Source organism: Eurosta solidaginis, chromosome 5, assembly GCF_040869045.1.
Source record: "Eurosta solidaginis isolate ZX-2024a chromosome 5, ASM4086904v1, whole genome shotgun sequence".
Taxonomy (NCBI): Eukaryota; Metazoa; Arthropoda; class Insecta; order Diptera; family Tephritidae; genus Eurosta; species Eurosta solidaginis.
The window spans coordinates 225,032,615-225,059,050 of NC_090323.1; the positions used below are offsets into that span (position 1 = coordinate 225,032,615).

Here is a 26,436-nt window from a genome sequence, read left to right on the forward strand (position 1 = left end):
ATTGTAAATATGAACTTTTCAAGTTTCATAAATGTAATAATTAGTTTCTTACAAAACATGTTTTTCATAAATAATCCATACATACATATATTGTTGGAGCAGTGCCAAACACACATGACCACACATATCTTTAGTGTAAGTGGCATCATCGACATTCATGCTCACTGTGAATTTCTGCGTATGAATGTATGAATTTACAATGTTCGCGAACGAGAAAAGAGAAAGAATAACATTAGATAAAAAGGACAAATGAACTAAAAGAACAAATAGAACCGAAATCAAAGATCTAGTTCACTTTTTCAGTTGAGAGACCCGGTCAATTGAACAAGTTCAGAACGAAATGACCCAACTCTATTTGCGAGTGACCTGTGGTTCAAATAGATCACTTCCACATGCTTTCTTCCCCTGATGAAATAAGATTACTATGTAGGATCTTATTTTGAATGAGATATGAAGAATAAATGCATCATAATCGCATTCAAAAATTATTCAAAAATCTCAACCAAAACGATTGAAATATGTTCACGAATATGATCAGAAAATGACTGTGAAAAGCAGTCAAATATTACTCTAAAACAATTAAAGCTCTATTTTACAATGTTATCAAATATGAATATAAAGCGTTTCGAAATAGGAATCATAAATGATTATTCAAGAATAATCACATTTAAGGTACATTTTTCTCCCGACGATACATTAATTTTCGAACAGAAAATGCTTTTAAATTTGAACGTTTTTAATCATCTTGGGGTATGATATTTAAATATATTTTGATCTAAATTTTCAAAAAATGCTGGCTGGGATATAGCTGGCCTTTGTTCATTTCGGCGTCATCTATTGGTAACTAGCTAGGAATCTGGCAGCGTGAATGTGACAGCTGACAGCCAATGTACATCGACGTGTCAAACAATCAAAAGTATTATAAGTATTATTATCGGATTTATACGATTGGAATTGTTTATTAAAAACTATACTTTTATTAAAAATTGTAAAACTTAAAAATTGCAAAGGTGCACGCTATAGAACGGTAAAAATATGGTTTTGGCGGATTTAGGACGAAAGATAACATCAGCGATCCAATCGCTAAGTAAGGCGACGGTCATCAATGAGGAGGCACTAAATTCTATGCTGAAAGAAATTTGCGCAGCTTTACTTGAGGCTGATGTAAATATACGCTTGGTGAAGCAATTGCGTGAAAATGTAAGAGCCGTCATTGATTTTGATGAAATGGCTGGTGGATTAAATAAACGACGCATGATACAGTCCGCTGTTTTCAAGGAACTGATCAAACTGGTCGATCCGGGAGTGAAACCTTATCAGCCAGTCAAAGGGCGATCCAATGTTATTATGTTCGTCGGCTTACAAGGTTCCGGCAAGACTACTTCATGTACTAAACTAGCCTATCACTATCAAAAACGCAATTGGAAATCTTGTCTTGTATGTGCTGATACCTTCCGCGCTGGTGCTTACGATCAGATTAAACAGAATGCAACAAAAGCCCGAATACCGTTTTATGGTAGTTATACAGAAATCGATCCAGTTGTTATTGCTCAAGACGGTGTAGAAATGTTTAAACGCGAAGGTTTCGAAATTATCATTGTTGATACATCTGGTCGTCACAAGCAAGAAGATTCTTTGTTCGAAGAAATGTTAGCTGTATCGAAAGCTGTTTCGCCAGATAATATAATATTCGTAATGGATGCTTCTATAGGCCAAGCTTGTGAGGCTCAAGCGAAAGCGTTCAAAGATAAGGTGGATATTGGTTCTGTAATTATTACCAAGCTGGACGGGCACGCCAAAGGTGGAGGTGCTTTATCGGCAGTAGCATCTACGAATTCGCCTATAATTTTTATAGGAACAGGTGAGCATATTGATGACCTGGAGCCGTTCAAAACAAAACCATTCATTAGTAAACTACTTGGTATGGGCGATATCGAGGGCCTCATTGATAAGGTAAATACATATAACAGAATATTCGTTTCAGCATTGTACTTGGAATACATTGATTTTCCAGGTCAACGAACTTAAACTGGATGGAAATGAAGAGCTACTGGAAAAGATTAAGCATGGTCAATTCACAATACGTGATATGTATGAACAATTTCAAAACATCATGAAAATGGGTCCATTCTCGCAAATAATGGGCATGATTCCTGGTTTCTCACAAGATTTCATGACCAAAGGCGGTGAACAAGAATCAATGGCACGCATTAAACGTATGATGACCATGATGGATAGTATGTCTGATGGAGAACTAGATAATCGTGATGGTGTCAAGTTATTCACAAAACAGCCGACACGTTATGTACGAGTGGCTCAAGGTTCTGGTGTTCTCGAAAAGGAGGTCCGCGATCTTATTGCCCACTATACCAAATTCGCAGCAGTGGTGAAAAAAATGGGCGGCGTTAAGGGCTTATTCAAGCAAGGCGATATGACGAAGAACGTTAATCCAACACAAATGGCAAAATTAAATCAACAAATGGCGAAAATGATCGATCCACGTATGTTGCAGCAAATGGGCGGAGTTGGTGGTCTACAGAACATGATGAGACAATTACAACAGGGTGCAGCTGGTGGTCTCGGTGGCTTAGGAAATTTAATGGGGGGTTTTGGTGGGAAGTGAAACGCTTGGGTGAACTATGCAAGTGTTAGGTTTTAGCAAAAATTATTTCTTAAGAAAGACTTAGCAAAACAAAGAAAGAGCCGTTCATGTGCAGCATTATGTTAGGCACACCTATTTGTCTCATTGTTAAAAACCAGTAAACGTAATTTCTGTTGTTTTCTTTTTTGGATAAATTTTTATTTACAATTTTGTAAACTATAAACAACTTAATAAATTGAAAATTTAGTCGAAATTAGGACTGCATACACGTATTCAATGCTAACAAATAATTATAAAATAACAAGTTTGAGGACAGGGAAAAAATTATTTAGTATAAAAAAATTTGATAACGATCAGTTTTCTATACATTTTCTTTGACGGCAAAGAAATGATTTTTTTCATAGCCTTATATTAAGTTGTATTGGATATTCATTTAATAGAAATGGTTGCCTAAATCATAATAAACCTAGAACAACATAAATCTTGTAATATTAAATAAACTAATATGCAATGACTTTGATTTATTTGGTTGCTTGAACATCATTTGTTTAAGATATTGGGTTAGATTTGCTAGAGTTTACAGGTAGCTTAGATATATGTGTGCTGCGTTAGATATGTATTTTTAATCGACCAACAACTAGTGCTTTACCTGATGTTGGTAGGTATTAACAATTTTTTATTAATATAAATATTATATCTGCTGTACTGCTGGAAAATATATATAAGTGCAATTCGCAGTTTCTGCAACCCTATTGTCAACTTCGCCTACGCGAGGTGAATTCTGTTACAAATATGACTGTATCACACATATTTAGCAGGCAACGCTTTGGCGACCCCAAATTCCTCGTTGGGTGGGGCGGGATGGCCCAGAAGGTTCAAAGTGGTCTTATTAAATCATCCCCGGGATAGTCGGGCTAGTAGCTTAAGGATCTATATTCGAAAAAGGAACATCGACATCGATAACCCTCCCCAAAACCTTCTGGGAGTGTCTATCGTTACAACGGCAACATTACTCCTCTATGTCCTTGCGGGTGTAAATTTTATGGTCGGAGACTTAGCAGCACATAAGCTGCTGGCGGTAGCTATCGAAATTTCAGCTTTTATAAAATGACAAAGGTCTGACAGTCACAGGCTCTTGCTCTATACGGTCTAAGCAAATTCGAAAAAGAGGATAAACCGTCGTTGTCCTTTGTAACAGCGCAATGCTGTATATCGGGTTTAGGTCGTGTAGGTTTGGAACGTAAATTTATTATTAGTTTACATGGTATTGCCAACAAATTTGTATAAGTTTGTGCGACAATACCCAAAATGCCCGTAGTTTAGTTTTGAACCGCTAAGTGACACTGTTATCGAAACTTAAAGCATTATAAATACAATTTTTTAATATACATTTTGCCAGATTTTAGTAGGAATTTAAAAATAGGTAGGTGTTGTTGTTGTTGTTGTAGCAGTGCTTCACCCCATCCAATAGGTGCGACCGATCACAAATTGTCATCAATATCCTCTAACGGGAGTTCAAGGAAACTTGCTGTTTCAACAGGGGTTGACCATAATGAGAGGGGTTTTAGAGGCGTTGGTTCCACAATACAGTTGAAGAGATGGGTGGTGTCATGTGGGGACACATTACAAGCAGGACATATGTTTTGTATGTTGATTCTGGATGGGTAAGACTTTAGCTTGTTACAGAATCCGGATCGAAGCTGAGCTAGAGTGACTCGCGTTTCCCTAGGGAGTGTGCGTTCTTCTTTTGCAAGTTTTGGGTATTGTTCTTTGAGTACAGGATTCGCCGGGTAATTCCTGGCATAGAGTAGGTCCTAGTCAAATCTAACTACGTAAATATTTATTTTACACTTAAAGCAGCAGTTACCCACCGACGTGTGTAACGTACGTATACGTATGACGTACGCACAACCATTTGAGCGAAATTTTTGCCCGTAATGGCAACGAAAAAAATATTGCCATCGACCAGTTTGAATGCATGCATATGGAACAATCAACTTTTTCTATTTTAATTTCTGATGTTGTAAAAGGCTGGAATTAATATTAAATAAGTATAAATAGATTACATATTTATAATCTGCGCTTTTACATAATTATTTCGAATTATTTTCACAATATTTCAAACTTTAATTAGGTGTTTTTGCATAAAACTGCAAACGGTCACAAATTAGCGCACAAAAGTTTACTAGCCATCTCTTAAAGAACTAAGTATTCTGTTTACTTAAATAAAGTGAATAGTATTTTTAAATATAGTTCACAGTTTAATATTTAGTCAGATAAACTCGAAGCCAATTCTAATATGTATCTAGAAAACTCGAAACTATTTGCGGTGTTTAAATCTACAAAGTCAAGACGGGACTTCGTTGAGGCTATTATGAGAGAATTAGCGAGTGAAACAAGCATTAAAGAAAGGGAAGGCATGGAAGAAAAAATTGGTTTACAATACATTATGATAGAAAGAAAATGGAAGGACGTCTATGGTCACAATTCAAAATTGCTAAGTAAGCATGAAAAGTGGCTAGCTGACAAAACTTTTTTAGACGAAGAAACGCCTATCACGTCAACCAATCCAACTAGAGGGAGACCAACAAAATCCATAGAAGAGTGTTCTACCTACACAAGGAAAAGGAAGCTGTCTGATACCACAAAAGCTATGGCCACGACTCATCTTTCAGAAGCACTGGCTATTAAATATACAAAAGACGAAGAAAACGTGAAGTCTCATATAACAGAAGCAGTTGCGGTAGCAAGTCCAGTGCGATTGATGAGGATCAAAAACAGCATTCCCACACCACCAAATGCGCTACCTAGGAAATACACTCCCGAATAAGCTTTGGCGCTGTTTATAGATCTCGGTTAACGAAGAAAAAATATATTATATTGCGTAAGTCATTATTGCAACGTAATGCCGATATTTTACCTGGATACAAAAAAATTACTCAAGCCAAGAAAGAAACAGTTCCTCTAAGTCCCAAAATAACTGAAGTATCAGCTGAAATTGAGCTACAAAACCTAATGGAACATACGTCTACACGACTCCTTCAAAGTTTTACTGAAGAAAAGTTGAAATCACTGCCAAAGGAGCTAGCATTTATAACTAAGTGGGGCTGTGATGGATCATCAGGACAAAGCGCATATAAACATAGAATAAATGTAGATGAAACAATTACAGATAGTAAATATGTTTATGATGAAGCTTCAGAATATTGGAAAATCCACCTCCGTCATCAACTATATTGTGCCGCCCGATATTATTTAAATACGAGGAGTCTTCGGAACTCATAAAAGCTACAGTGAGTGATATAAAAAATCAAATTGCCAAATTAGAACCAACAATAATTGAAATTGAAGAGGGTAATGTCATTACAATAAAGAATGATTTTGTTCTAACAATGGTCGATGGAAAAGTTTTGAACTTAATAACAAATACGACATCTACAATGAAATGTCCAATTTGTAAGAAGAGACAAAAGGACTTTGAAAATCTTGATGATTCAATAACTGACGAACTAAATTATGAGTATGGAATATCTCCTTTGCATGCTAGGATAAGATGTATGGAATTTGTTTTGAAGCTGGCTTATACACTACCACAACAAGGAAAAGTTTTCAACGACAATACAACATGTAAGGAGAAACAAAACAGAGAAAAAAAAATAATTCAGGATGCATTCTATAAAGCGATTTGCCTTAGAGTTGACTGTCCAAAGTATGGATTCGGAAATTCAAATGATGGTAACTCCTCAAGAAGATTTTTTGAAAACGATGAAGTGACTGCTCGCTTAACAGGAGTTCATAGAGATATTGTGAAAAGATTGGGAGTAATTTTAAATATTTTAAACTGCCATGGACCAGTTAATGGACCCAAATTTGGAGAATATGCATCTAAAACTACAGAGTTGCGGCATCAAAAGTATCCTGAGAAGAAACTTACACCAAAGGTACATAAAATTTTACCACATGGAAAAGATTTAATAGAGTACCAGTGCTTACCATTAGGAGAATTGTCTGAAGAAACTCAAGAATCTAAGAACAAGTACTACAAAAGATTTAGATGTGCGAACACCTGCAAAGTACCACGAGTTAGACAAAATGAAGACCTTTTCACCATGTTAGCTATCTCTTCTGATCCAGTCATATCATCTATGAGGTATGTAAGAACACAAAAAGATATTACAGATGCGTATAGCTCGGAAATGGTTGCTTTGTTAGATATATGTTCCAGTGACAATGACTATATTAAGATAAAATAAGTTTCTCACTTCTTGTCAAAACAATGAAAAAGAGATTTACTAATCAATTTTGTTACTTTATTGAAAAATAAGATATCTTTGTACAAGTTAATTTTTTATTTCAAATAAAAGAATTAATTAATTTAGTAATTTATAAATATATACTTTTCGTTATTGCATTTCTTTAAAGTTTATCAAATTTCTTTCAAAGCTTAGGCATTTCGCCTTCAAACGAGTATTAAATTTTTATAGAAATCAATACGTCTATCGAGTTTGGTACAAATTGGTAAAGCGATTACTAAGATCAAACTTTTTAGCATAAATGGGCAGTGCCACTCCCCTTTTCCAAAATTCGTTGGCTGTTTAATCTTTAGCTCAAATAAAATTTCATTGAACCACTTTCAATAACTTTTAGTTATTAATAAAATACATATTTGGCTTGTAAATTAAAAGAAAAAAAAAAAAACATGTAAAATTTTACGGTGAATTTTGAAGCACCTTGTTATTGTGGCACCAAAAACGGACATTTGATTTTTATAAGAGTATTGCCATTTAAAAGAAACAATACGTCTATCGATTTTTGTAGTTATTGATTACTTGACTACTTAGATACAACTTTTTATCATAAGTGGGCAGTGCTACGCTATCTTATCAAAATCATTAGTTTATCTTATTTAATGCTTAAATACGTCATTATAAGACAAATCTCATTTTATTTTTTTTTTATTTTTTACTTTAACATTTTGTTTTCCATTTTTCTAAAAATTTTCGATTTTGACGAATTTTTTTGAAGCACCCTGTGCCTGTGACATTCTGAGCTTTCACACAATAAAACTTCAAATAATTCGTTTTCATTTGCATTTTAAATTTTTAAAATATCTTCATTGGTTCAAAAGTTATGATTTTTGCAAAGAAAAAAACTCAAAAGGCGCCACTGTGCGTCGGTGAGTTTTCGTTTACATTGCACATTCATAAGATAGGTCGTGCCAGCTGACACGTTTTTATACTCAGAGTGCTTTGTACACAGAGTATATCTACTTTGATTGGGTAGCGGTTGGTTGTACAGGTATAAGGGAATCGAAATAGATATAGACTTCCATATATCAAAATCATCAGTATCGAAAAAAAAATTTGATTGAGTCATGTCCGTCCGTCCGTCCGTCCGTCTCTCCGTTAACACGATAACTTGAGTAAATATTGAGATATCTTCACCAAATTTGGTACACGAGCTTATCTGGATCCAGAACAGATTGGTATTGAAAATGACTTTTTATATATATAACATTTTGGAAAACACAAAAAACCTGATTATTTAGTAAATAATACACCTAGAATGTTTAATTTTGACGTGTGGACTGATAAAAATTTGAAATAAAAAATTTTTTAAATGGGCGTGGCTCCGCCCAATTGTGATAAAATCAATTTTAAAAATATTATTATTCACTAGCAGACCCGGCAGACGTTGTTCTGCCCTAAATTTGGCCTATCAGCATACATTTTAATATGCTTTTTCCGTCTAACTCTGCCCTACCAGAGGGTGGTATGTATTTGTTCCAGTCCCACTCCGAGTCTCAGTCTCAGTCCTAGTCCTAATCCCAGTCCCAGTCGGTCTCTGGTATACTTCCCGGAAAAGAGCATCGTAAATACTAATATAGGCAAATTTATATACGAAATTTCAGGCAAATCGAATAGGACGTATGTAAATAGGTATGTGGATATTATTAATTCTTGTCTTTATTTCGGCTTCGCATGCACATTTATCAGTTTTGCCAGATTGATGCGACTAAATCGAATATCACAATGAACTTTAGAGCTCTCAGCAACAGCTTTCATTTGATATCCATAATACACACACATTCTAGGGGTATCCGGGTCCATGTTTTGGCCTATATCTCGAGACCGCAGTCACCCATCGGTCTAAAACTTACTCTGTACTAAAGCATACATCAACAGTTTCAGTTTGATACCCATAATGTAAAAACACATTCTAGGGGTATCCGGGTCCACGTTTTGGGCTATATCTCGAGACCCTAGCCTCCCAGTTGTATGAAAATTATCCTGTACTCTAGCACTCATCAACAGCTTTCATTTGATATCCATATTGTATGAACACATTCTAGGGGTACCCTTTTCCACGTTTTGGGCTATATCTCGAGACCCTAGCCTCCCAGTTGTATGAAAATCATCCTTTACTATAGCACTCCTCAACAGCTTTCATTTGATATCCATATTGTATAAACACATTCTAGGGGTACCCTTTTCCACGTTTTGGGCTATATCTCGAGACCCTAGCCTCCCAGTTGTATGAAAATTATCCTGTACTATAGCACTCATCAACAGCTTTCATTTGATATCCATATTGTATGAACACATTCTAGGGGTACCCTTTTCCACGTTTTGGGCTATATCTCGAGATCTTAGTCACTCAGCGGTGTAAAACTTACTCTGCATTATAGCACACATCAACAGCTTCAATTTGATTTCCATATTGAATAAACACATTCTAGGGGTACCCGGGTCCACGTTTTGATCTCAAGACCCTAGGAACGTAGCGAAGAAAAAGGTAGACGTTGGCCGATTCTCAGACCTACCCAATATGCTCACAAAATTTCATGAGAATCGGTTAAGCCGTTTCGGAGGAGTTAGGCCTCTAACACCGTGACAGAAGAATTTTATATATTAGATAAATCAAAAATCGTTAAACAACAAAATTCGGCAGAGAATGCTTTGAAGAAAAATTAACGATATCGGTTAAGGACCATGTCCACTTTTATATAAAATATTTTTGAAAGGGTCGTGGACGATTGAAGAACTTTATATCAATGATATTTCATTTCCCAAGTGTATTTATAACAGTAAATAGGAAAAAATTCAAATTAAAAAAATGAGCGTGGCACCGCCCCTTTTATGACTAAGCAATTTTCTATGTTTCTGGAGCCATAACTCGAAGAAAAATTAACGGATCGTAATAAAATTTGGTACACAAACTTTCCCTATAGCATGAAATATTTCTAAAAAAAAAATGGACGAGATCGGTTAAAGACCACGCCCACTTTTATATAAAATATTTTTAAAAGGGTCGTAGACGAAAATAATAAGCTATATCTTAGCGAAAAAGGGCTTTGTATCAATAGAATTTTGTTTTCTAAATTGAATTATAACATTAAATTGGAAAATACTAAAATTTTGGAAAATGGGTGTGGTACCGCCCCTTTTATGACTAAGCAATTTTCTATGTTTCTGGAGCCATAACTCGAAGAAAAATTAACGGATCGTAATAAAATTTGGTACACAAATTTTCCCTATAGCAGGAAATATTTCTAAAAAAATGGACGAGATCGGGTAAGGACCACGCCCACTTTTATATAAAAGATTTTTAAAAGGGTCGTAGACGAAAATAATAAGCTATATCTTAGCGAAAAAGGGCTTTTTATCAATAGAATTTTGTTTTCTAAATTGAATTATAACATTAAATTGGAAAATACTAAAATTTTGGAAAATGGGTGTGGCACCGCCCCTTTTATGACTAAGCAATTTTCTATGTTTCTGGAGCCATAACTCGAAGAAAAATTAACGGATCGTAATAAAATTTGGTACACAAACTTTCCCTATAGCATGAAATATTTCTAAAAAAAAAAATGGACGAGATCGGTTAAAGACCACGCCCACTTTTATATAAAATATTTTTAAAAGGGTCGTAGACTAGAATAATAAGGTATAACTTAGGAAAAAATTGTTTTGAATCAATGATATTTCACTTATGTATCAAGTTTTACTCTAAGTGGAAATGGGAAGAAATTTTTTTTTAAACGGGCGATGCCACGTGTTATGTAGAAAAGAAATTTATCTGAAATGAAATGTACAATTGAAGTTCACGCTGAGTATATAATGTTCGGTTACACCCGAACTTAGACACTTTTACTTGTTTGTACGTACGTTCGTGGGTAACTGCGGCTTTAAGGTGCTACAGTAGACGCTCACAAATTAGAACCACTTTGTTTTTAGGGTGATTCTAATATCTGAACAATTCTAATTCCTGGACGTTTTTTATTTGTATAAAACCTTAAAAATTAAGTCAATTTGCATTAAAAAAATACAATGAAAGTTTGTCTTATTAAATTTTATTCATAAAAACGGGAAAACATAAGATAACAAACCAGTACAACACATATCACATGTTTTTGTATTAAATATACATATATGTATATATGCGCTAAATCAAAACAAGATCCACAAAAACAAAATCTCCAATTACAGTAAATATATATTTTCTCAAAAAATACATAAAAAATCGATAGAAATACATTAAAAAGGCCAAAAATTAATCAAAAACTTCATAACTAATATTTAGCGATGTGCAATGATTTTTTGTTAGCCTCATGATAGGTATTAGAAACAGCGTTTAAAATTGATGATTTATTCGATTTGATTGCAGATGGCGGCACATCGAATTCTAGGGCTAACCGCTTCCCTTGAACACTTTTGTCAGGCTTTTCCAAGATCTGAACTTTGGTTTCCAAGGACAGAGTATTTTTCTTAGGTTTATTTGGCATTTCAGCCAATTGCTTTCACTTTTAAACAAACAATGCCAACACACGTGTACGCGTATCGAATTTTACACAAAAACTGTACAGAACCGCGAAGAAAATCTAACGACTACCGAGCGTAATATGAATTAATTGGGGATTCCCCTTTTTATATCTATTTTGTAACAAAAGCAAAATACGCTCAGAAATTAGAATTTCTAATTCCAATTTCAGATCATGTAATGTATTGAAAAAGTTGATTCTAATTTCTGGACATTTGTGTGCGACTACTGTATTGAAATTACGCTATCAATCAATTACAGTAGCATGAGAAAGGTTGATTGCAAAAAATTTTTTCACACACGTTTACATTAATAAATAGTTTTTGAAAAGAATTCTATAAAATAAAAGGAAGGATTTTCTAAAGATAATTGTTCTATGCCAATAAAATATTTGAAATTTTTTCCAAAAAGTCGTCAGAGTTGCAATAATTAGTGTGCAAAAATTAACGCATCATTGCACGAATCAATTTATTAAGTTGATCCAAAAATTGGCTACCTACGAACTTTGATGCATGTAACTTTTCTGAAATTGATGGCGAAAGTGTTACCAACATAAAACTTAGTTCATTGACGTCGATTTTCTACAAAAGTAAATCTCTTATAGCTCCGACACATAAGCAGTTTTTCATATAGATGAGTAGATTGCACGTATTTTTATGGAGAACGGTAGAATGAGCGACACTGGCGCCAAAGTAGCCAACTTTCAAATTTTGTTCCAAGCAAATCATAAGAAGAAGAATTTGACATTTGCTTTGGCTAAGGGTGTTGGCACACTTTGCTAGTGAAATTATTTTTCCCATTGGTTGGCAAATTTTCTAACATTTTTCGCAATTGAAAACTATTTAATTAACTAATTATTTTCTATTATTACTACTTAATGTAAGTATTGTTTTCAATAAAACCGTTATCTTAAAAATTTTTTTTAAATTATTTTATTTTACATCTATATATGGAAATGTATCTCCCCACTTTATCTCTACACTATTCTCCACTTCTATGACCGAAAAGTGTGTGTGTCCACGATTCATTGCAACCGATGCAGCTATAGGTTATACACTATGACCAACATCGTGTCCCTGCTATTAAGCAGAACACGTTTTGTAGCGAGTTATTTAACCACTAACGCTAGTCTTCAATAATTTCCGCTAGATTAGTCTCTAAGTGAAAAGCGTTTTCTTACCAACAAATATAGATGTAGATGCAGTATAGTACGGGAATACATTAAATCGTGAAGATCTACTACCGTAGTAGTGCCGTTAATGAAGGACATTTTATATACAGAATATTAACGTTTATTTATTCGACAGCTAAGTGATTGGAACGATAACAGAAGGGCGGAACTATCGAGAGTTTTTTGAAATACATAACAATATATAAAATATGTGTTATGTGAATGTCAGATACTTGGAGAGGCGAAATCAATTAATTGTATAGTGCATTTAACGGGTTACCGAAAAAAAATCAATTCGTTTATGACGGATCCGGTTGTTATCCGCACAAGCACGAAAACGGGTTTTAGTGAGTTACATTTATTTTTGATTTTCTTCGGTTTTTCACAGCGATTATTTTTAATTTTAAAATGTTTTTTCACTATCACTGAAATCGTTTAGTGTGATTTTAAATTTATACCTATATGACACTACTCTATTATCTCAGTTTTTTCTTGTATTTTCTCTTATATTTTTTGTCGCCTTCCCTCCTAATACGGTTTCAGTACTGGTTTAAGTCTGTAAACTATATTTCAAAAAACTAACGAAATACAAGAAAAATTCGGCAGTTTTTTCTTTATTTTTTCAGACAAATGAGAATTTCGTTTTTAGTTTCAAAATTTTGTGCATCGTGGTCTCGTTTTCTCATGATATAAATTGTTTTTGTCTTTTGAAGTTCCGATAAACTTTCGTCAGTTTTTCTAGCTTGGATTCCAAGACAAAATAAGGTAGTGTGATATAGGTATTAGCATTATGTGAGTATCAGGGTCTGCAAATAATAATATACCTGAAAACGTAAATCAGGAAAAACATGCTACGTCCCGACCGTATATTTTTGAAATCATGCAGGGACTATTTCCAGGACCATTCGGAGATCATTTTGCGGTCTGTTTGGGGATCATTTCGAGATAATTTTTTGGGGAAAATTTTGAAATGATTTTGGCACGGTTCGAAAAAATTAATCATTTATGAATACATATTATGGGTTTGTTTTCGAGGTGTTATCGGCTTGTTATCGATAACAACTTTTATCGTAGAGCTATCGGTATATTATCGACGACTTATCGACGCCTTATCGGTTTGTTGTTGAGAAGTTGTCATCACAATGTTATAGTAATCGACCACAGGTCGATAATAAGTCGATCACTTTTCGATAGCAATTCCAAGAACAAATTGGTAGCAAAGAGATAACTCGTCGATAACGGCTTTTAGCGATAATAAACCGTTAACACAAATCGATAACTCGTCGATAACGATTTTTAGCGACACTTCACCGTTAACACAAATCGATAACCGTCTTGTTACAGCATTTGTTTCTCATCTTTCCTTCTTATTTTCTTTATTCCTTGTATCTCTTTTCTTTGCATTCTTTTCCTTTGCTTTGTTCTCCTTTCCTTTCGTTCTCGAACTAAATTTATTTTGCATGCAGCAGTGACGGTATTTGACAGTTGTTTAAAGTGTGTTTATTAAAATATCGATTGAGGAGCTAACCCCTAATATCGTTAGCTTAATTCACAAAGGCCCTAACCAACAACTTTATAGTTTTACAGGAGAAGGAAAAAAGATGTTTGTTTTCAAGAGTGACGTAACTCCTTTGTTATTGGTTCTAACACCTTCCAATTTATCCTGGGCTGTGTAATGATATATCATACCAAAACCTGCAAAAAACGCAGTTTCGAAAAATCTTTTGGCTTGGGCCTTTGTGAATTAAGAAAAAGGTGGTTGATTGCTTCTCTACATCAGGCCGCTTACTTTATTAAAATACAATTAAAGATGAATTTAATGTTGCTCATTCGCCCCGGCTTACAGTTGCTTAATTTTTTCAATAAGTGTTTTTTAACAGATAAGTACCTAGACACAATTTTGTGAAAGATGCCTAGCAATGTTAGCTTAGGCTGAGGGCACAACATAAATATGTATTTCTTCTGCGACCTATTAATTCTTATAGAACATAATTTGTGAACACTGGCTCGAGGTCAGGTGTATTAAAAAACACAACGTTTTTTGTTTTTTCCCGATATATTTCAATCTTCTTCGGCACAACGCTTGCCATAAGCTTTGCCGCGCATTAAGTAATATTTGAATTCTTTTACAATTTCCATAAGAAATAGTGTCCATAGCTTTCTATCTTTATATTGTAGCAACGCTTCTGTCTTCAACCTTACTTACAAAAATGAATTATAACAAAAAGTTTTAAAATTATAAAAAACTCTAGGTCTTGTTATGTGAAGGGATAAAATGCTTCGTCCCAGAAAGCTTTTCTATCAATACCCGAATTTAGTAGCAGAAGAATGAAAGACCTTTAGATGGCAGACTTTCCTTGGTGCTCCCTATTGGTCCATCGGCCACAATCTCCTAGGGGTTAAGAGCCAATTAATTGGGCAGTATAAAGTTGTCTTTTATTATTTGCAAATTCAAATTTGCTTAAAATAAATCACATACGGCGAAAATGATTCCTAGTGAAGTGCCTAAATGGATAAATTGATATATGAAACAGTTTATATTGTAACGAATTTTGTGAAATTCTTGATTATTTTGCAGTTTCTGTTAACGTCCGAATCTCTGAACTGTCGAATAAATAACTCAAATATTCAGTATAGCCAATGTTCTTTATTTACACTACTTTGGTACTTAGTACTACATCACAATTATAATAATCGCGTTCTTCAATTATAGCGTTTAAAACCAAACTGATTGATTATTCCTCAGCTTGCGCTGGTTTTTACTCTCTGTTGACTCGTTCGCATATTTCTCCTTAAGGCCAATTATACGTGCATAGCAAAGCAGGGCACAGCAACATTGCTCTCACAAACAATATCTGTTCTGATTTGCGTGTTCTTGATTATACTACGCAGTGCATTGCATTGTATGGAAGTCTGTTGAATTTTGATTTCCATGTATGCGTTATGCGCGTGACTCTCTCACTCTTCGTGCTGCTAACATTGTTATTGCAAAGGGTGGAAAAATGAGCATCACTCTCACAGTAGCACATATTGCTTGCTTGCGTTTGTGCATGATTCAATCAGAAGAGGTTTGCTCGACAGACGAATTTTTTGACAATTGCAGCCATTTTGCTCCCAAATCGAATTGACATCCGTTAACTGTGTTGTTTCTTTGCAAATTTTCGAAAAATATTAGTAGTAGAAATAGGAAGCAATCAGTTTACAAATCCCCGATAAGTACTGGAGTGCATAATTCCTTAGAACATTTATTTTAATTTTATGATTTTATTAACTATGCCATGATCTATTAGTATGGCTGAACATAGGTAATTTTTTGAAAAGTACGGACATCAAGGAATCGTGCACATATCGGAGATGCCATAACGAAATGTACTCATTGAACATGTTAACTTATTCATTCCGTATGTTCGGAAAATTCGTCCCCATTTAAGAATTTGGGAAATCGGTTTATATTTGGAATATTATGTAGTATATACTTATTTGATATATTCGGACCCCGTGAGGTAGTATGAAACGAACGTGTTCCAAATATTCTAAATTAACGGAAGACTTCCATGAATACTCAACGTAAAGGAGCTTTCCGAAATTTCAGAGTAAAAAGGTGAATACTCCCTGTGTAGCAGGACCGCATAAACGCTGAACTCTTCTGTCAAAGTCAAGACCGGAATATAAAGTTCTAAGACAATAAGCCATTTTCTTTTACATTTTTTTTGGCAGACCATATCGGCTGCCTTTTCAATATAGTCCTATCTCAAAACATTTTTCAAAAACTTCCTATTTCATGATTTGTCACAAAAACGCCCTATATTAGAATTAAATTGAAGAATGCCTCAGAATGCTTTTCATTAACTCCCCCTTATGTCAAAATGCATTGAACTTATGCTCATATAGGGAGTTTTTGAAACAAATTGTGATAGTGTATTTTTGAATAAAATTCTAAACCAACATAGCTCTTTATAAATTCATGAAATATTTAGTAGAAAATGTATTATTTCCTCCAAAACCTGTTGCCATTTACAAATTTATTATTACTACTAATATACTACTAAAGGTACTTTTCTACTACAATTTTTGCTAAAGGGGATTGAATTATTACCCGTTTTCCTTACTTCGTAAAAGCAACCCGTCCAGATTTTTCAGTTTTGGAGTGTCAAAGCTCTGCCGTCATTGAAGAACAAACCTCTAGTAATTGAATCATGGCGTTTGTGTATATTTTACATACTAACTTTATTTGTGTGTGTTAGCGATAGTCTATGTAAGCTACATAAAGTATAATCAGGTCCATGTTCTACATGCCATGTACTGGTTTGTCATGCAATGCACTGTAAGTATAATTAGATCTTAAGGTCTATACTTTTCACGAACACGTATGTATATCTGTAGTTTATGTAAGGTCATATGCTTTATTGCCGTCTACATGTGTGTGAAATATTCTCTTCGCTTCAAGCTGCTGGTTATGTGTGTGAAATGCATTTTTGTTCGTTAATTTAGGTTTTTTTTATAAGTTTCTTTAAATAAACCATACATGTAATACAAAAGGTTAGGTACATTCCCAAACATCACAGTGTCGATATATTTCTGTTTAAACGTTTTTGTTTTTTTATTCAATAATCGAACCTAAATTGAAATTTTTTCTTGTCACACTTATGCTGCTATAATCACAAACATTTTATAGGCTGTCTTGTTTTGATTTCGAATTCAAAACACATTGCGAGCATTTTCGGTTAGCAATATATGAAATAAACGTACACGAAAAAAAAAATTTTATTCAAAAATGTTGGTTTTTTTTAATAGTTTCAATTATTTGACAAAATGTTCTCCGCTTTGATAATAGCGGAGGGAAAAATGGCGATGAACGAGTTTCTACCGCCAATATTATTCATTGGCCATAATATTCATTGTTCTGCCGGTAAATTACGTTACGGTGAACTGCACCATCTTCGTTCTGCTTTAGTTTCGACATAATTACTTTTGCATCACAACATTTTTGACAACGTATGACAATTTACCGATATGTAGCGGCCGCTATTTTAGGAGTAAAAAAATTTTTGAGGGCGCGATAATCTTCGAAGAGATTTCAGGCCGAGCTTCTCTTCCAATTTCTGCCATGATCCCTTTAGTTTTTCCTACAAAAGCGATAGACTTGAAATTTCTTGGTTCGTTTACGTATATGAAATTCAAAGTTTCCTGAAAAAGTCGTCAAGTTCGGTCATATATTTAGGTAGTATATATTCCCTACAACCGATTGTTTAGATAAGAAGGTTTTCATTATTTTACCAGCTACAAACTTGAAACTTACGTACATATATATATGGCCAAATTAACAAACCCTTTGAACTTTTGGAAAATAAAAGGCCTTTTGGAAAGATGTATCTACAGAAAGGTTTCGTTGGTGTCTATAAGATAGGGTCTTGTATTGTTCTCTTGCAGGTAGTGTACTTACCTTCTTCAAAGACCTGGGGGGATATTATTTCATAGTCATGCAAATGCGTTGTTTTGAAATATGCCACCTTTTGTTATGTGTAACGCTGTGGGAAAGATGACAAACAAAGCATTATAGATATTGTTAGTACACATTGTACCAGTGATACTAATAAGCACATCCCTCTGCAGTACGTTTAACAAAAAAGGAGCTCATCTGTCCATGCTGCTCGGTTATCGCACATTGTGGTTGTTCTGGTCTGGTGGTCTGTTCTTATCCCATATGCGCATAGAGGGAGCTATACCTTGCAAAAAATCGTACGACTAGTCCCTAAAGAGATTGGTCAGCGATTAATCTTTTTTGTTTACAATTTGGGGTTAGTCAATCTGAAACTTTCGTAGCCGATTTTAAGAAACAACAAAAGTTCGGCAATCGAAGATAAAATAAAAATTGAATTTAATTGAAATAAATTATTTAAGAAAAATGTGGAGCTCCAATATATGTATGTAATACTCTAATATAATATATTGTAACGAATTTACTGCAATTCCCCTTATTTGCAATCTTCTGCTAACGTTCGTATCGCTAAACTGTTGAATAAATAACTCCAATATTTAATAATGGAAAAATGGTCCTTATTAAAGTACTTCACAATAACACTTATACTTTGCAACTAGCTTGCTTAATAACCAAACTGACTGATAGCTTAAATGAAACAGATTTCTCACCTCCACTGTTGTCGCCCTTCTATACTGTCCGACCTCCTCGTTGCATATTTCTGGGCTTTTCTAATTCCAGAACTTACTATTTAGTTATAAATTTCTCAGCTACAACTACAGATGTATAATTTGTATAGCTTCTCTCATACCCCATGCGCTTGTATGTATGAGCGACACTTCCACAATTATAATTGCATACCTTTAGGAGCATCTCAGATAAGATATCTGCATGTGTTTGTGCATCTCTTCTTCGCTGCGTGTACGTACATAGGTGTAGACAAAATGATTAAATTATTGATGTGCATTCACGTCTCTGCTTAGTATGGGCATAGAAATGGCAGGTGTGACAAGAAAAAAAATTCAATTTAGGTACATTCAATTATTGATTACAAAAATAAAAACATTTAAACAGAAATATATCGACACTCTGATGTTTGGGAATGTACCTAGCCTTTTGTAGCAATATAGGAGTATTACATATATGGGAGCTCCATAAAAATAAAATAATTTGCATATACACATATGTACATATTTATTTGCAGTTGAATTGCCGAGTATTTTTGCATTGTGTTGTTGCTGTTGATAGGCTTCAGTTTTTAATAGTGTATTTTGTTTTTATTTTTTGACTAACCTTACCCGGCGTGCGTTGTAACGCCCGAGATCGAATTAATGTTGCATTTTTTTTCTGTTTCGTTTGTTGATAATTTAGTTTATTGTTCTGTGAATTGAATTGAATTGTGTACGCATATTTGGTGAAATTTTCTGTTAAAACATTTTATTCTTGTATCTTATTGTAATGTATGTATGTGGGTACAAAATATTTTAGGTTTTTTCGTTTGGTGCAAAGATAAACAATTTTTTTGGCGTTCCAAATCTAGAGCAAGCAACATATAGCTGGCCATGGGAAAAAAACGGACTGTAAATTTAATCCTGCAACAGTAAGCGATTGTCCTTGTGCTTTGCTGATTGCAATTCAAAAGCAAGGCGTACAGGAAACTGTAAGCGCTTAAAATTGAATGGAAAATCTGTAAGAATAATTGGGATCCGTGGTATGAGCACATCTTTACCTTTGCTTTTACCGCTGATGATTGTTGCTTCCATTACATTCGGCATTCATTTCTTAACGCAAAGTCTGGTTCCATTGCACAATCTTGGTGGGTCTAAATTCCGAAGAAGCTTGATTGGTGAGCCAATTTTCAAAGTTAATATATGCGCCGGCATTCCAGGTGGTTCTAAAGAGTTTAGAAATTCAACTGGATAATTCACGATTTGATCTTCATCTGTAACTGTGTCGATCGATTTATATTTCGTTACTTCACCAGGAATTTGGTTTTGAATGCGATCATTGATTTTGTTAACATCATCCTTTTGGGAGATAAGGTTGCTCGTTCGCATAGCCAAAAAAAAATATAAATTTAAAATTCTTAATTCTGAAATATGAAAAACCTTCGTCTTTATCGAAGGAACCTATAGCCAACATTTGGTGATGATTGAAGTATGGGAAATACGTTTCCATAGAGAACACACACACAGATTTTGATTTTTATAGAAGATGTAGATAGACTGAAGCCACCAATTTTTGTTTAATGGCGGCAGATTACTAAACGTCCAAAAGGAATAACAGCCAAACTCAACAATGCAGTCAAACTTTAAGTGTTAAAATAACCTAAGTTTATACGGCAGCCATAGTTTTAAAAATTCCATTTGTAGGGAAGGTGCCACGCCCCTTTTTCCCAATTCCACATTTTACTGGAAGTGTTAGGGCTTAACGTCATATAGCTCCTTACCAATTTTCACTATCCCACCATTACTACATCCAGAGATATGCATTTGTATGGAAGTTGCCACGCCCCCTTTTTCCCAATTCCACATTTTCTTGGTGGTGTTAGGGATTGACCTCATATAATTCCTTACTGAATTTCAATGCTCTGGGATTTATACCTTCAGAGTTATGTAGTACCAAAGATTTCATTTGTATGGGAGGTGCCACGCCACTTTTATATATCCAAATTATTTTTAGCCTAAAACCTTCCCGTTGATCGAAGAAACCTATAGCCAAAATTTGGCGATTATTGAAGTGTGGGAAATACGTTTCCATAGGTAATACACACACAGAATTTGATTTTTATATATATAGATGTTTTGCGTGCACATTCTTTCCTCAGTGTCACAGCTGTTTCCGCGGTTTGCTCAGTGTTATTACAGTGCATCTCAAACTGCTCATACAGCATATCTCTTTCTAACAGCTACTTTCAAACTGTTGCATTTTTTCTTATAACCCGTTGTGCTATCGCTCAATTAATGTTCATACTTTTCCTATTTTATTTATTCTCGGTTTTCTGTAGCATTTATATATTTATATATACATATGTATATATTTATTCCTCATCCTCTTTAAATTTATCAAGAATGTCGTGTTTATATCCTAACTGCTTAGTCAAAAACGAATCACATCCCTTCGTGGCATGCTGGCTTTGCGATGGGCTTGCCCATATGAAGTGCGCCGGTTTATCAGCACGAGTGGTTGACGCACTTAACGATAAGGATAAGGGAGTACGTTGGGCTTGTTTGAAATGTAGGCCTACCGAAATTGATCTTTTCAAGGTCTTCAAACAGGCCCGATATGGATTTTCTGAAATAGGTAGAGAGATTTCCGCTTTATCCGAGAATTTTAAGCATTATGAAAGCTTATTTAAGTCTTTCAAACATTCAAATGTAAACATTCCGGATAATAATCGTAGGTCTATCGATGTTTCCCTTCCAACTCCGACTATGGATGCTGATTCCAAAATTCCTTCACTTCCAGATCTTCCACCTCCAACTACTGAATTGATAAACCTGTCCTCTCAGAGTCCCTTAGCAGTTCAACGATCGACATCGAAGGCTCATTCAGCTGTATCTACCATACCCTCCACAAAAAGGAACCAGGTTCCCCAAAACCCCTCTTCGGAATTTGAACCGCCGGCTAGTAGATTGATTACTGTCCCGATTAAAAAGTCGATTTTCGTGTCCAGATTCGAGAGAGACACTACAGAAGAGGACCTGAAGTCGTACATCATAAGTAAACTTAAAACTGAAAATGTGACTATTCTTAAATATAATTTTAATTATCTTAGAGACACTTCGTTATTTAGGATTAACGTATCAGCGCAACATTTTGAAACTATTTTGAATAATTCATTTTGGTCACCCGCAGCCTTTGTGCATAGACGCGACGTTAATATTCGTAATCTTGCTACCGATCCTCATAACAATAATGCTGCAAAAAACTAAATATTAAATCTGTCCTTAATATATTTTATCAAAATGTAAGAGGCCTAAACACGAAACTAACTGAACTATACTTGAGATCATTTAACTGTAATTACAATATCATCGCTTTTACTGAAACTTGGTTAAAGCCATATATTTTTAATTCGGATATTCTTTGCAATGATTACCAAATATATAGAAATTACCGCTTGAACAGAGTTGGAGGTGGAGTTTTGTTCGCGGTACATTCTTCTATACCTTCCGCTGAGGTAAATTTATCTGCTACGGAATTTAAGTGCATTAGAACCCAACTGGGAATAGGTTTTACCTATATTGCCATTTGCTATATCCCACCATCTGCAGATCCCTTGGTGTATATGAACCATATTTCGTTACCGAAAGATATCAGTCCAATGCTGAAGCCTATTGACTCGATAAGTGTCTTGGGTGACTTTAATCTTCCGCACGTATCATGGACCACATCCGACCAAAATCCGGTTTCTTCAAAATTGTCCAGCATCGACTTTTTAGCTGAAATAACTGAACTTTGCCTAAGACAGATAAATATAGTTCCAAACATGTTCGGGAGGGTACTTGATCTGGTATTTGTTGATGATACATCAACATCCATTCTTAGGAGGGGTGAACCTCTTCCTGTACCTGAGGACCCTTACCATCCTTCGCTGGAAATAGTTTACGAATCGGAAGAAAGTTCTCGGAGTTGCACTACCACAGAAAACGACTCTAGTTTTAGATTCGAATTCGCGAAGGCTAATTTTAATAAACTCAACCAAATTTTATCTACAATAGTTTGGCCCAAATACGGTGCAGATATTGACAAAACGTTTCTGACTTCAATGCCATCATTCACGCTATTCTGGAAAGACATGTACCTAAGCGTGAACGTGTTTCCACTGAACTAGTCCAAATATGGTACACCAAAGAACTGAAATCTTTCAAAAACAAAAAATAGCGTTTCTTCAAGCTGTACAAGAAGACGGGTTCACACACTGAAGTACTCTATATTGCGTCAAAAATATTTTGAATTGTTACAATACCCATCTCTGTGCGATGAAAAAGAAAATAACTTGCAATCCGAAAGGTTTCTATGATTTCGTGAATTCTAAACGTAGGATTAAAGGCTTTCCTTCTGGTATGAAATACCGTGATAATTTCTCTAGCAACGATCAAGATATTTCTAACTTATTTGCACAATTTTTCAAATTTAACTATTACGTTGAATTAATTTCTTTGTCTAGTGAATACCCGTATCAACTTAACTCACATAAAGCAATTAATATTCCATCAATATCTCCAAAAGAGGTTCTTACATATTTAACTTCTTTGCAGGAATGTTATAAATACGGTCCTGACCTAATTCCCACATGTTTTCTCAAAAAATGCGCAGAACACATTTATCAGCCCCTAACTGATTTATTCAACATGTCCCTAAAACATGGTGTTTTTCCTTCTGCTTGGAAGGAATATTTTCTAATACCCCTCCACAAAAACGGCAGTAGGTCCTGTGTAGAAAATTATCGAGGAATTGCAAAATTGTCTGCCATCCCAAAGGTATTTGAAGCCATTGTTACCAATCAGCTAACATTTTCCATTTCTGCATTGATTGCAGACTCTCAACATGGATTCTGTAAAGGCAAATCTACCATTACCAACCTACTTGCATTCACAACTCATGTTTCTAATGGATTTAGAGAAAATCTTCACACCGATGTTATTTACACTGATTTCAGTAAAGCATTTGACAAAGTTTCCCATTCATTGCTTATCTACAAGCTTAATCGGCTTGGTTTCCAACCTGGTCTCACCCAGTGGATCTCGTCGTATCTCTGCGGCCGAACGCAAAAAGTTATTTTTAAAAATACTCTTTCAGACAGGGCCGGCCGCAGCGGGAGGATTTTGGGGGTTCAAAGAATTGTTTTTGGGTCAAGGCGACTTTAAAACTGCTCAAAAGTGCCACCTTGTTAGACTAAAATTTAATGGCTAAAAAACTGTTTCTCCGGTTTTTGCTCTTGAACTCTTAAAATATATGAACGTTGGGAACACTGTAGATTTATATGGCTTTGAAATAACATTTCTATTAAAACAATTTGAAGTAAAAATGAAATTATATAAATGGTTAAAACATGTCAATTATGAGTGGGTTATATGTATGTATTTGAATTTGGGAATATTTTTGGTTATTTACTACTTTTTTAATGGCAAAAAAATAATAAGATTTAACCTAACCCACTAGATACACCCACGTCCTTCCCCCGCTCCTTCGTCCATCGAACACAAGATTCCTTAGCCCGGCAGTAATATTTTTGACTATAAGGTAAACTGTCCTATGCTATCTTAACTCGTAACAAAATAAAAAAAAATAAAATAAACAAAAAAAAAATAAAAATCATTATATGCTAAATCGTTAACTTATTTCAGAATTTACTATATATATACTTTTCAACTGTTATGTATATAATACTCAGCTGATGATTTTTATTCTGTAGCTGAGCAGTTTTAGATCTCGACGCTTAACCAACCTCCGCCTATCAACAACTCGGCAAAAACAAAAACAAATCCGTGCGTCATGCGGATGCGCCCCTCGTGTCGGTTGAGGCCGGCTTTGGAGGGTATTAATCCGTTGGGTTTATTATTATTATTATTATTATTATTATTATTATAAACGGTTTTATTGAAAACAATACTTACATGAAGTAATAATACTAAAAGCTAGAAAATAATTAGGTAGGTCCTAGGTACTAGTCATCACACTCCTCATCAATCTAGGGCGTTGATCAGAGAATTAAATAAAAGCGTTGGGCGCGTGAAATTTCTAAAAATGTGTGGCGTAGCATAACCTGATTAAGGTTCAGTTGGTCTTACTTATGACTATCAATAGAAATTTTACGCGTCCAACGCTTTTATTTAATTGTGTGATCAACGCCCTAGATTGATGAGGAGTGTGTTGACTAGTACATAGGACCTACCTAATTATTTTCTAGCTTTTAGTATTATTATTACTTCATGTAAGTACTGTTTTCAATAAAACCGTTTAACTAAAAATTTTTTTTTAATTATTTTATTTCCAAGTTTTTAGTCTTTATTTTATTGTCCATTATTTCTCGTCCTATTTACTTCATATAGTGACTCATTATCACAAGGACTCTTTCCTGAAAATTTGTTACAATCTAAGTCCTCAATACATAATCCTTCCAAAAACTTTACTCGACTCTGTGCCTCGTATGATTGTCTCTTCTCGAACTCCAAAATATTTTGATGTCACTTCTACCGGATTGTATGTAATATTTGTTTCATATGTCGCTTTCTATTCATGTATGTATGTATGTATTATGTGTACCAAATATGAGCCAAATCGGACCACAAATACGATTTTTGTGAATATCTCGACCTTTGCGCCACCTAGCGGCGCTTTTTTCTTATTATTGCATTGTCATCGGGTTCTGAACTATATTCCAAGTTTCAAGCTTGTAGCTTATCGGGAAGTTACTTAAGTTTCAATTACAAAATTCGTGCCGGCCGACCGTCCACCCTGTCAAGTCAAGCTAAATTAAACCGTTTAAAAAAACACGTGATTTACCTCCGGGGAGATGTTGGCCGAGCATCGGTTCCAATTCGCGTCGTGCTCGTTTTCAAGTTTTACCTACAAATTTCTGGCGCGGTACCTACATGTTTCATGCCGACTCCGAACGACATCTGCAAGGCGGATGAATTTTCCCTGAAAAGCTTTGCATAGCAAAAATACATTCGAGTGACGACCTCGGCTAGAAATTTTTGTTTGCGGAGCCCCATATCGAGCTATAAAATGTAATACCTTGTGTTTCATTATTGTAGAATTCGTTTTAGAGATCGTGGGTTCGTATCGATCTCAAAGACTTAACAATAATTTGTATTTATGGTTATTGTTTTTATTTAAATTTTTTTTTCTTAGTTGAAAAAATTTATAACTGGAATAGGAAAAAGATATAAAAGATTGTAGAAAAATTACATTTCCGACACTACTCGTAGAAGCATAAAGAAGACCAGGCCAATTGGTCTCTCCATAGGACATGCTCAAATAAAAGGGTTCACCTCAACCCATATAAAGGGATATATACCGGCTATAATCGCATATTCTTTGGCAACTCAACTCGGATTCATCTTAGACTAATAGCATTTTTTGCAAGGTAATTATGGGCTTTATTTAGATCAGGATAGGTGCTTTTAGCCCAAAGGCTTCACTGGCTGTCATGTTGTGAGAATGGAAGAGGATGGTTCTGCTCAGAAAGTTTTTCAGTCGGACGAGTATATGAAGGAAGAATAGGAGATCTGCACTCAGTTTATTGAATTAATATTTATGAAATATGTATTAACATTTAAACGTTATATAAATTGGAGCACAAAACATTGAGGATTAGACTTAAAAACAGAAATACAATTAAGGGAATAAAGA

At 34.7% G+C, this 26,436-nt stretch overlaps 2 protein-coding genes across 3 annotated transcripts in view; both read left to right on the top strand.

Moving 5' to 3' along the window:
• Positions 1 to 26,436, top strand: part of LOC137252637 (transcription factor Adf-1-like) — a 51,500-nt gene that overhangs the window by 10,165 nt on the left and 14,899 nt on the right. The gene's annotated exons all lie outside the window — the stretch shown is intronic.
• On the top strand, positions 888 to 3,126 carry Srp54k (signal recognition particle 54k). Its single transcript, XM_067788652.1, has 2 exons — positions 888 to 1,953; positions 2,015 to 3,126. Exons 1-2 carry the CDS (start codon positions 1,036 to 1,038, stop codon positions 2,621 to 2,623), a joined length of 1,527 nt encoding a protein of 508 aa, XP_067644753.1. The 5' UTR covers positions 888 to 1,035; the 3' UTR covers positions 2,624 to 3,126.

Excerpts from the sequence above, each read along its gene's own strand:
- Srp54k (XM_067788652.1), top strand. The coding sequence starts at position 1,036 with ATGGTTTTGGCGGATTTAGGACGAAAGATAACATCAGCGATCCAATCG. Across the intron at positions 1,954-2,014 it reads TCGAGGGCCTCATTGATAAG|GTCAACGAACTTAAACTGGA; the intron begins GTAAATACATAT and ends TTGATTTTCCAG.